Genomic DNA, 12,159 nt, shown 5'->3' with positions numbered 1-12,159 from the left:
ATGGAGCGCCGAAAGACCAACTACCTGCTTCATGAAGGACTCGATGAGGATGAAGAAAAACTGGCCGAGCGGTGGTGGCGCACACCTTTAATCCCAGCACTTGGGAGGCAGAGCCAGGAGGATCTCTGTGAGTTCAAGGGCAGCATGGTCTCCAAAGCGAGTTCCAGGAAAGGCGCAAAGCTACACAGAGAAACCCTGTCTCGGAAGGAAAAAAAAGAAAAGAAAAGAAAAGAAACACTGAATGGTGCATGTTGGGAATGGTGGGTTGGAGATGTCCATGAGGGGACGAGTGTCCCACAGAGACGACTAGACAGGTGCTGTGCACTGCTGGCGGTGCCACAACTTCACGGCACCGTCAGACCACCCTGGGCTCTAGCTCTTATCTTTCTCTGTTTCCCACTTTCAGATGCGAGGGCACCCATGGTCTTGCCGGACGGAGAGGGGAGAAATGAGGAAGCGAGTGGACAAGGCCAGCCTGGACGGGAAGCCGCAGCGGCGGCAGAAGGGGAAGGAGCCGGAGAATTAAGTGGAGAAGGCCCCTCTGCTGCTGATGCTGCAGGCCTCGCGGATGACGGGAACCAAGAGGGCGCCAGTGGCGGTGCCCGGGAGAATGAGCAGCAGCCAAAGAAGCCAGTTCGAGAGGACCTGCGGGTTGTAGAAAGTGTGCAGCCAGTGTCGGTGCTGGTGCGCCAGCGTTGCTTCCACTACAAGTTCAGCCAGTGGCAGTTGCAGGAGCTGGAGCGGTTTTTCCAGCATAATCACTACATCAGTGCAGAAGTAAGGTAAGCAAATAGCCTGGCCTTTACTCCCTGTTTCCTGGGATGGCTTTTGGCTTTCTCCCTGGCCCCCCTCCTGCCACCCCTTCAAAATTGTTGTGTTTGTGGGTGTGGGAATGTTTCTGTTGGTGTAGGTTTCTCTTGACACACGCAGTGTTCAGAATACAACTTGAGTGAGTCACTTCTCTCCTTCCACCGTGTGAGTCCCAGGATCAACCTCAGGCCATCAGGCTTGCTGGCTGTCACCTTTACCTTCTGAACTACCTCCTTAGCCTCTCTCTTACCCTGTCTAAATAAAAACCACTTCCAAAATCAAGGCCGCCAGACATCCTGCACTAGTTAGTGTGCTAGGGTAGGGGTGAGAGTCATGAAAAATGGGTGTACTGGCTAGTTTTATGTCAACATGACACAAGCTAGAGTCATCAGAGGAGGGAGCCTCAGTTGAGGAAATGCCTCCATAAGATAAGGCTGTAGACAAGCCTGTAGGGTATTTTTGTAATTATTGATTGATATGAGAGGACCCAGACCACTGTGGATGGTACCACCCCTTGGCTGGTCGGTCATTCTGGGTTCTAAAAGAAAGCAGCTGAAGGAGCCATGAGGAGCAAGCCAGTAAGCAGGCCTCTGCATCAGCTCCTGCCTCCAGGTTTCGGTCCTATTTGACTTTCTGTGCTGACTTCCTCCAATGATGATCTGGAAGTATAAGCCAAATAAACACCTTCCTCCCCAACTTGCTTTTGGTCATGGTATTTTCATCACAGCAATAGTAACCCTAAGACAATGGGAATGAAGGTATTTTCATAGAGTATTTCAATGAATCAGAGTGGAAAACTTTGGGCAATGACTTCTATATGAGTAAGGTCCTGTAAAAAGAAGTGTGAAAGGTTGAATGGTTAAAATAATAGAGGGTGACATTTGTCCTTTGACCTTCACAGGTGCTCCATAGCCTAAGTATGCACACCCCTACACCTATAGAATGCATGCACTAACACACGCTAAATAAATTAAAAAATAAATGTAACATGTCATTTCCCTGGTGATCTGCGGGCTGGACATCCTCATGATTAATTAAACATTAGAAATCTTCAGATGTTCCCCATTAATCCATCTTCTTTTATTTGAGCTTGCCCTTCAATCCTGACAAAAGCCTCACACAGGTTTTTCCTCTTTATGTTTGTTTTATGGCTTTTGTTTTATTATTTGAGAAAGTCTCCTGATGTTCGGAGAATTTCTTTTGAGGTTTTTACTGTCCATATTAGTGTTTTTTTATTCTTATTAGGGATGTGGTGTGTTTTTATGTCCACTAATGGTGGATGATAATAAAACAAAATTACCAGTAGAATTTTTTTAAACCTCAAAGTCTTCGTGGTGAATGTCACAGAAGGTAATAGATGGGACAAACATTTAAAAACACATATAAAGTATCTTTCACATACTTTATTTCACCCAAGATTCCCAGTACTGAACCTCTGCCATTTTTGCCCTCAGAAAACAGCTGGCAAGATGGATAGGTGTGACTGAAGCTAGAGTTCAGGTAAGGAGAAGACCATTTGGCAAGACACCTGTTCTAGAACAGCTTCGTATCTTAGATACTTTCGTCCTGTGGGTAAAGTTGTTGTATTGTGTTTTTTTAACCTCTTCATGTTTCAAAATGACACATTTTTTAATGATTTTTTAAACAGTTCATGTGTATAGATATGTCTGCATCTGTATACAACATGTATTCAGGTACCCTCAGAGGCCAGAAGAGGATGTCAAGTCCCCTGAAGTTTGAATTACAGGTAGTCATGAGCTAACTTATATAGGTGATGGGAACCAAACTTGGGTCCTCTACAGGAGCAGCAAGTGCTTTTAATTCTTAGAGATCTCTACAGCCCCTTTAAAAATGACTTTTAAGCTTTATGCTCTTTGTGTGTATAAAATGGAATAAGAAAACCCAACCCACTTAAAATGGCTCATTTCAAGATGAAACACAACTTCCTAAAGGAACACACTCCTTAGGCACATATGTATCACACATACCTGTATCCTGTAGATAATTATGAATATGTGTGTTTTAACATATAAGATATGTATACATTTTATGAATTAATAATTGTATTAATAACATATTGATATAGAAATGTGTGTGTAACTTCTTGTAACATTCTTAAGATAGAATGTCTCTGCGGAGATATCCCACTAGAGTTATGAAATATAAAGTATTCAAATTAATTCAAACTAATTTATTTGAATTAATTTGAAAAAAATCGGAGAGTTCTGTGACCCTAAATTTTATTTTATTTTGGTTTTTGGGGGTTTGTTTGTTTGTTTGTTTGTTTGTTTGTTTGTTTGAGACAGGGTTTCTCTGTGTAGCTTTGCACCTTTCCTGGAGCTCACTTGGTAGCCCAGACTGGCCTCGAACTCCTGAGTGCTGGAATTAAAGGTGTGCACCACTACCGCCTGGCTATTTTGTTTTGGTTTGGTTTGGTTTGGTTTGGTTTGGTTTTGGTTTTTTGAGACAGGGTTTCTCTGTGTAGTTTTGGTGCCTGTTCTGGAGTTCACTCTGTAGACCAGGCTGGGCTGGAACTCACAGAGATCTGCCTACCTCTGCCTCCTGAGTGCTGGGATCCTAAACTGTTTGAAACATTGAAAACTAAGCATATATTCTATCCTCACAGGAGTAATTTGGGTGTGTGGATAGTTGACAGGCAGAACCCACCACTGATAATGCTGATGTAAACTTGGTTAAACAGAGACTGATGGAATGGGAAAGCAGAGTCCAAATGCCTGGTCCCCCTGTTGTTTTGAAGCATCTGGTGAAGCCACACAGATAAGGATACCCAACCTCATAATTATCTGAAGCACGCTGATGCATCTGCCTGAAAATCCTGCTGACTTCCTCCAGGGTTAATTACTGTAGGGAGGGGGGAAGGGCATGCAACGTTTGGAATTCTGCAGTACTGGGGTGGAAACCAGGGCCTCCCACATTCTAGGCAAGCACCAGACCCTGTACCAGCCCCTCAGCCCCACACAGCATTAGAGTAGTGAGACAGCAGGTTCTTCTGTGCAATCTAAATTATAGAGGGCAGCTGATGTTACCCAGTATGTTTTCTGATTATTATCGTGATTACTCTACTGAACCTATTTTTTTTTCTGGCTTGTAGAATTGGTTTAAGGGGAGACGAGAACAATACAGGAGAGATCAGAAGCTATAAATGCTCAGAGGTGCTTCTTTCCCCGAAGACTGTGGAGGAGTCCTAGAGAACTACCCTTGCTCAAGAGCCAGATGCTCATAAGCTTTTGCTGCTACTAATGCTCTTATACCCCAAGCATCTGTATTTTCAATAAAGATGTGACTTCTCTGTACATTTGCTTCATTTGTTTTCAATAATTAGCAAGATTGCTGTGTAAACTATCAAGGAACTGTCATTTAAACCCAATGACAAGGTCTCTTTCCCTAAAATGACACCACTGAGTCAGCATCAGTATAGCCTGAATATTGCAGGCGTTTCCCAAGTACCATAGTAGGTTTGCACTGACTCACTCATTCTTTTCCATCCCACTCTTAACTTGACAGACCACAAATGTTAAAGAAGGGGAAGAAACAGTCTTTCCCAAAAACAGAGCTAATTCTGCCCATCGTGGGAATCTGGTTCTAACCTTGGACTCTGACAGAAACCTAACAATATTCAACGACTTCTTGGGAAGCAGGTAGCAAAAGTCTATCTTTCTGCTCCAATTCTCTCCACTGCTCTCCCACTGTATGAAGCACTCAGGGAACTTAGGAGTGACTCTGCCAGAGATCTGTGCTTCAAAAAGAACACTGGAATCCATCCCATCCACTCTGCAGCGGGGTTTCCATCTCTTTTGTGTCCTACCTCCAGTCCAGGAGGTATATTATCCATTGTCTCCAGAGCAGAAGTTGACTGACACTCCTTAAGGTGCATTTTTCAAACTGTGTAATTCTCATGATTTCAGAAACAGAGTAATACTTAAAAACCTGTTACATGGAAGCTTCCTAAAATATATACACACACATACATGAAAAGATGTTAAATGGGAGCCTGGCGGTTATTGCACATGCCTTTAATCCCAGCATTCAGGAGGCAGAGGCAAGCGGATCTCTGTGAGTTCGAGGCCAGCCTGGTCTACAGAGTGAGTTCTAGGATAGGCTCCAAAGCTACACAGAGAAACCTTATCTAGGGAAAAAAGATGTTAAATGGAGTATAGCCCCTGGAAATACCCTTTGATATGCTGATAGGTGCCATGGGTCTCTTCTGCTGGAGATAAGGGAAATGGTTCCTTTTGGTAGATGGGAATCGGTTAATAAGTTCCTAAGGAATACAGGCTTTTTATCTAATCACCAGAAACCCTCCCTTAGTCTAGGTTGAGCTCATTTCTGGATATTTGGAAGGTCTTTTGAAGTAAGGGAAATTGGAATTTCCTTTAGCACTGACAGTAAGTAACCTCTTTTGAAACATAATTATGGACTTGGCTGAACTGCCTCAGGTCTAAGGCTGCAACCTGCTAACCTTTGAGCAATCTTTCTCAGGCTAGGTGGAGGCTTTCCATACCTGCATTCAAAAAAGGATATTTGGAGGCTCAACTGCTCTTTTTTCCTTTTTATTTATTCTTCCTCATATATTACATCCTTACCTCAGGTTCCCCGTCCTCCTCTCCTCTCAGTTCCTCCCTCCCACCTGCCCTCTTCCCCAGATCCACTCCTCCTTTCCCTTCAGAAAAGGACATACCTCTCAGGGATATCAACCCAAACGTGGCATATCAAGTTATAATATTAAGCGGGGTTGGGGATTTAGCTCAGTGGTAGAGCGCTTGCCTAGCAAGTGCAAGGCCCTGGGTTCGGTCCTCAGCTCAAAAAAAAAAAAAAAAAAAAAAAAAAAAAAAAAAAAAAAGATTAAGCATGTCCCTTCGTGTTAAGGCTGGAGAAGGCAATTCAGTAGGAGGAAAGGGGTCCCAAAAAACAGGCCAAAGAATCAGAGACAGTCCCTGCTCCCACAAGAACACCAAGCTACACCACTGTAATGTATATGCAGAGGACCTATGTCAGACAGGCTCCCTGATTGTCAATTCAGTCTCTGTGAGCCCCTGTGAGCCCTGGTTAGTGGGTGTGGGAGGGTTGGGGTAGAGAGAACTAGGAGAGATGACTAGAATTGGGGTGGGGGCATTTCAATGGTGAGGTAGAAGCCTCGTGCAATAGAAATTCCCAGGAATCTATGAGGGTAATCCTAGCTAAGACTTCTAGTAATGAGGGACACAGACCCTGAACCAGACATCTCCTATAACCAGGCAATACTTCCAATGGAGGGATTCAGACCCACAAAACTTTCAACCTATAATTTGTCCTGTCTGCAGTATGTCCTAGGGTCTGTCCTTATTATGCATTATGTGGCAACATGAACATGGGAGAGCTGTCCCTGAGGTCATAAGGGCAGAAGAACTGCCCCTGCTCTCCCCTCCATAGCTGCAACACTAGGGAGAGCAGGCCATGCACCCTGCATGGGCAACACAATAGAGCCAACTCCATTGGTGAAGGTGTAGATGAGCCAGCCCCAAAGTTGTGAGCATGGGAGAGCTGCCCATATTACTCATCTGTCACGTGGCGGCATGGGTTGGGGAGAGATGCCCCCCTACCAGGCAGGTGGAAGAGCTGGCCTTGAGATCATAAGAGTGAGAGAGCTGGTCCTGTCCCTCATCAGCTACAGCACTTGGGAGAGTGGCCCCTGTGTGTCATGCCTGGGAAACACAGTAGAGCTGGCCCTGAAGGTGCAGGTGTGGAAGATCTGACCCTGATCACATGAAAGCAGGAGAAATGGCTCTGCCCCTTGTTCATCACTGCAAGGGGTGAACTCACCACAGCAATGCGTGAGAGCTCACCCTGGTGGTGAGGACAAGGGAGAGCTGGCGGGCTGACCAACCCTGAAGCTGCCCAGGCCCAGAATCAGAGTTATGAGTTGGCCCACCCCAACATCCACCCCGTCTGTGATCTGCTGGAGCACGTGAGGGAGCAACAGCAGGATATCCAAAGGGAGTCCCAGTGAAGGCCCAGCATTAAAAGTGCAGCAGGAACCAGAGGCCTCAAACCAGACCAATGACTCTTTGCTATGAACATTTGCAAGTAAATGGATAAAAGGGTTTACTGCAAAACTCACTGTCATACTACAGCTTCCATTGTGAGTTTTCCTTCTCTAATTTTTTTCTTTTTTCTCTTAAATTTTGTTTTATTTTATTGTGGGGGGAGGTTGCAAGGGCAGAGGGTGGATACAAAGGACAGAGAAATGAATGGGATGAAGATGCATGTTGTGAAATACACAAAGAATAAATAAAAAGAAAGAAAAAAGATACTGGGGTAAAGGTGGCACAAAAATTGTAGGAGTGGCCAACCAATGACTGGTCCAGCTTGAGATCCATGTCACTAGAGGAACCACTGACACTGCTTGGAGGGCCAGGACCCAGAGGCTGGATAGCCCAGAGACCTTAGGATAGAACCAAACATGACTAGCAAAAAAAAAAAAAAATCAATGAAATTATTCCTAACGGTGTTCTGCTATACTCACAAATCAGTATCTAGCCCAAATGTCATCAGAGAGGCTCCATCCAGCAACTGATGGAAACAGATGCAGAGACCCACAGCCAAACATTAGGTGGAACTGGGGGAATCCTGTGGAAAAGCACAAGTAAGGATTGTAGAAGCCAGAGGGATCAAGGACACCACCACTAAATGCCCAACTTCTCTTAAAATAGCTCTTCCCTCAGTTAGGAATTACTATCACCAAAGGATTAGACAATGGACCAGCAATTATGGCTGAAGCAGTACATGTAGTAGCTAAGGGGCTAGAGAAGTTTTACATGTACAAACCATCCTGCTCCAGGAAGATGGAGCATATGAGTCAGACACTTAAACCACAACTAAGAAAACTGTTTCAAAGACTCACTTCCACTGGAATGAACTGTTACCAATCACTTCACTAAGACTTAGATCTCCCCCTGCCAAACAGACAGGGTCCTCCCCTTATGAAATTCTTTATGGGTGCCCTTCTCAAATTGTTAAGTGCATATAGAAAACCTTAAAATATCACTTTAAAAGAACAAACACAAGCTCCTAAACCAAAGTAATATTCTTTTACCCTGAGGAGGGCTTGAGCACCAATGTAGAAGAAGGGGCCCTAAAGAGCAAGAAGAATGGAAAACAGGAAATAACCATGAAGTCTGGTCAATGTCCATATGTACATGCAGCTGACCAGTACTCTCATGTGTACTTGTGAACTGGCTGTACAACTGAGGACATGGACTCTCCAAGGTATGGCTAAGGGAAAGTTGGGTTTGGGGGGAGTTTTCTGGGTTTTTGTTGTTGTTGTTTTGTTTGTTTGTTTTTGGGTTTTTGTTTGTTTGTTTGGGGTTTTTTTTCTGTAGTTATGAGGGATAGTAGACCAGAGGCATCTGGAAGAGTACAGAGCACAGAGAGAAAGTAGTAGATTAAACATGGCCAGCAGCCTGGACCAGGCCAGAGTGGGGGTTGGGGGCAGTAAGGAAGAGAAAGAGTGCAGGTAAGGGAGACCAAGAAATAGAGACAAGAGAAAAGGGACCAAGAAAGGAAAACAAGAGAGAACCAAGAAAGTGCAGGGCTGAAATGACAGGGTTATATAGGAATGAGAAGCTGCTGGGGGAGGGAAGCCCGGGAGCTGCAGGTGCTTAGGGCAGGGACCAGGTAAGAATATCTGAGAAGAGTCACCAAACAGAGGAAGCCTGGAGGCTATCATGACTCCAGTATGCTAACAGGCACCACAATTGCTACCTTTCCCTTTCCCATAGTGATAAGGAAATGGCTCCTTTGAGGGAGGGTAACAGGCACCAGAATTTGGAGGAGTGGAGTTTCCTTTAGATCTGACACTGACCATATAGCCTCCGCAGCTTCTTTCCTTGTCCCTCCCTTCTCAGTTTATACCAAAACTGCCTATAGTAGTTTAAAGCACTCAACCAGAATGTATGTAACCATATATAAAAGAAAAAGACTGCCAGCAGTGGTGGCACACACCTTTAATCCCAGCACTCGGGAGGCAGAGCCAGGCGGATCTCTGTGAGTTTGAGGCCAGCCTGGGCTACCAAGTGAGTTCCAGGAAAAAAAAAAAAAAGTTGGAGATTTAGCTCAGTGATAGAGCACTTGCCTAGCAAGTGCAAGGCCCTGGGTTCAATCCTCAGCTCAAAAAGAAAAAAAAAAGACAAAGACACCAATGATGTATTAATGCCTCAACCTTGTGCCATTTTGGACTTTCTAGATTTCAGATATCAAGCCTCTAAATATACTGTTTCCTGGTTAAAAAAAAAAAAAAAAAAAAAACCCGAAGCCCTTGAATCCTGTTTCTTGAGCTGGAAAGCCTGCTACAAAGTTAATGTACTGTATAACACTACCAAGTTCAGAGGTCAGCTTGGGGTGGACGCTCTCCCCTTGAATCACACTTACAGCAGCTTTTGTTTGCTTTCAAAAAGCAGAAAACTACTTAGGGTCTCTTTCACAAGTTGGAAACTTAGTTCCAAGAGGTCTTACCCTGAGAGTCTTTCCTATTGCACGAGAGTAGAGCAGGAGACCTCACCTTGACTCTGCTAATCTTCACAACTACAGCCTCAACAACAAGCCTTGCTTGCAACATCAAGCTCCCTAGAGCTCTTCTTTTCTCCAAACTGTACACTTTGTTTTTCTTCCTGCCCCACTTGTTTTTCATTGCAGAGCTACAAATGCATTATTACTACTAACCATGCCACAGATTCACTATAACGCTATCTGGAACTTTCCTTTAATTAGTCCATTGCTTTCCAATTTAGCCTCAGGCAAATTATTAGGACAAGCAGATTGCAGCCATGTTCTTTGCCAAAATATCACAAGAATGTCCTCTACCCTAGTTGCTCAGATTCTTCCCCCTCTGAAGCCTCTTGATCCAAGCCTCCATGGTTTGCAATGCTCCAAGCACTACTGTCTTCCAGGCTCCCACTAGGATAGTCTAGGCTCTGTTTACAGTGTTCAACCATGTTTCAAGGCCAAAATACCAATGTCTTCCACATTCCTCAAAACAAAAACAAAAACAAAACATTGTCAAGTTCCTCACAGCAGTAGCCCACAGTCAGGTACCAATTCCTGTATTAGTTACTTGTCTGTTACTGTGATAAAATGCATGACCAAAAGCATCTTAGAGAAGGAAGAATTTATTTTGGCTTAGGTATCCAGAAAGATGAGAGTTCATCATGTTGGGAAGATATGGCAGCAAGTGGCAGGCATGGCATTAGAATCCAGAAGCTGAGAGATAACACCCTCAACTGGAAACACACATCAGAAATAAACTGGAAGTGAAGTGAAGCTATATTTTTTTTTTTTGAGCTGAGGATCAAAACCGGGCCCTGTGCTTGCTAGGCAAGCACTCTACCACTGAGCTAAATCCCCAACCCCAGCTATAAATCTTGAAGCCTAACTCCTGCAATGTACTTCCTACAGCAAGGTTACACTTTGCCATGACCTCCCTAAACAGCTCCAACTGGGGACCAAGATGTTCAAATACTTGAGCATTAAAAAGAAACAGGACATGGTGTTGGATAGGTAATGAAAGGGACGGATATGGGAGGAGGTGGGGAGGTGTGGTCAAAATGTGTTGTAAGAAATTCTCAAAGGATTTCTAAAATATGAAAAAAAATTGATAAATAAATAAAATCTTTAAAAATAGTCCTGTTGGGAACTGAACATTTAAAGAGTGGAACCAAAAAAGTAAGGACATGACAGCTCTAAGGTATGGTTGAGGGGAAAGTTTTTATTGTAGATATGAAGGAGAATACAACCAGAGACATCTGATAGAATCCAGAGCAGGGAGAGAAAGTAGTAGACTAAACATGGCCAGCAGAGAAAACTTGGCCATGAGAGGGTCAGGAGAATAAGAGAGGAAAACCAAGAGAAGAAGACAAAAGACAGAAAGCAAAAAGCCAAGAGAACACATGGCAAAAATGACAGGGCTACATGGGAATGAGAAGCTGGGAGAGGGAAGCCCACAAGCTGGAGAAGTTTAGGGTTAGAGTGGGGGGACATGAGCTGAGAAGAAACATAGGTAGTTGTGAAACTGAGGCAGCCTGGAGTCCAGCATGAGCCTTGGTGTGCTAATAAGTACCACAGATAACCATTTATTGTGAGACCTGATATTCAAGCCCTTTTGTTGATAATAAGGGGCAATATAATCTCTTCTATAACTGCTTCTTAGCTGAAACTAGAGTGTGGTTGTCAGAGCCCAGGAAATCTGGAATGCCAGTCAAAGGCTGGAAGTGGGGAGAGGATTCAGGCACATCTCTTTTGCTATATGATTCTGAAGGACCCACCTGGGCCGGGAATGTTGCAGGCAGTTTTGAGACAGTTTCCAATTTGCAAATGACTGTAAATCTGTTGGACAGATATAGACTAGGGACAAAAGATAAAGTTAAGGAGCTTAGGGGAAAATATTTATCTTGGATGTACACTTGAAACTTCCAGGCCTACTTCTTAGTAGTTAGGGGAAGGGGAGGAGTCCCAAGACCCAGGGAAGGGCAAGCCCACCCTCAAGTCGACTCCCTGGAGCTCACAAGAAATCGTGATGAGGTCACCAGCCAAGATGAAGGAGAGCCACCTGGTTGCTGTTAATAGTTACATACACATACACACAGAATTAAACAGGAGTTTAGTAAATTGAAAGGGAGAACCGTGAGTGCTGAGCAAGATAAAGCTGGCTTCTCCATCTCTGATTCCCACGTTGCAAAAACCAGAACATTTCAAGAGAAAGATCAAACTGACACAAGCAGGTCTTAGAGCAGGAAGGAAGGAAGGAAGGAAGGAAGGAAGGAAGGAAGGAAGGAAGGAAGGAAGGAAGGAAGGAAGGAAGGAAGGAGAGACAGAGAGACAGAGAGACAGAGAGACAGAGAGAGAAAGGGAAAGGAAGAGGACAATTCTTTTGTAATTCCCTGACTGCCTGGTCCAAGGAATACTGAGGCAAGTCCCACATTCAGGGGAATGGTCAGAGGTGGGTAGCCCCACCAGAGACCCAATTGTTGGCAGTGAATGGCAAAGCTGTGTGTGAATCAGAAACTAGATTTGTTACAGGCAGTAGAGAGAAATCTACTTTTGTGAGCTCCAGGGAGTCGACTTGGATCCCTCTGAATAGTATCTTGCCAGGTTTAAGTGGTGCAGATGGTTCCACAGAGCCTGGACAGTGAAGTGAAACAGCCAGCTAACCCAGGACTTGTGAGGTGTTTCTTGGATGCAGCAGAAAGATGGATACTGTTTCCTAATCCTGAGTGTTAGTCTGTGTCTCTTTGTTAGGGGGAATTGAGACCATTAACACTGAGAGTTATAAATGATCAGTGTTTATGGTGGAGCAGG

General features: G+C 44.3%; 1 protein-coding gene across 1 annotated transcript; it reads left to right on the top strand.

The window, feature by feature from the left end:
- Positions 1–3,973, top strand: LOC118573727 (rhox homeobox family member 2-like). Its single transcript, XM_036174058.1, has 4 exons — positions 1–74; positions 414–782; positions 2,265–2,310; positions 3,923–3,973. Exons 1-4 carry the CDS (start codon positions 1–3, stop codon positions 3,971–3,973), a joined length of 540 nt encoding a protein of 179 aa, XP_036029951.1.
- Positions 3,974–12,159: the final 8,186 nt, after the last annotated feature.

Source organism: Onychomys torridus, chromosome X (genome assembly GCF_903995425.1).
Source record: "Onychomys torridus chromosome X, mOncTor1.1, whole genome shotgun sequence".
In the NCBI taxonomy this organism is placed as follows: Eukaryota; Metazoa; Chordata; class Mammalia; order Rodentia; family Cricetidae; genus Onychomys; species Onychomys torridus.
Note: the sequence above shows the minus strand (reverse complement) of the source record. Positions and strands in the feature narration are given on the sequence as shown.

Excerpts from the sequence above, each read along its gene's own strand:
- LOC118573727 (XM_036174058.1), top strand. The coding sequence starts at position 1 with ATGGAGCGCCGAAAGACCAACTACCTGCTTCATGAAGGACTCGATGAG. Across the intron at positions 75-413 it reads GAAAAACTGGCCGAGCGGTG|GGCACCCATGGTCTTGCCGG; the intron begins GTGGCGCACACC and ends TTCAGATGCGAG. Across the intron at positions 783-2,264 it reads TACATCAGTGCAGAAGTAAG|AAAACAGCTGGCAAGATGGA; the intron begins GTAAGCAAATAG and ends TTTTGCCCTCAG.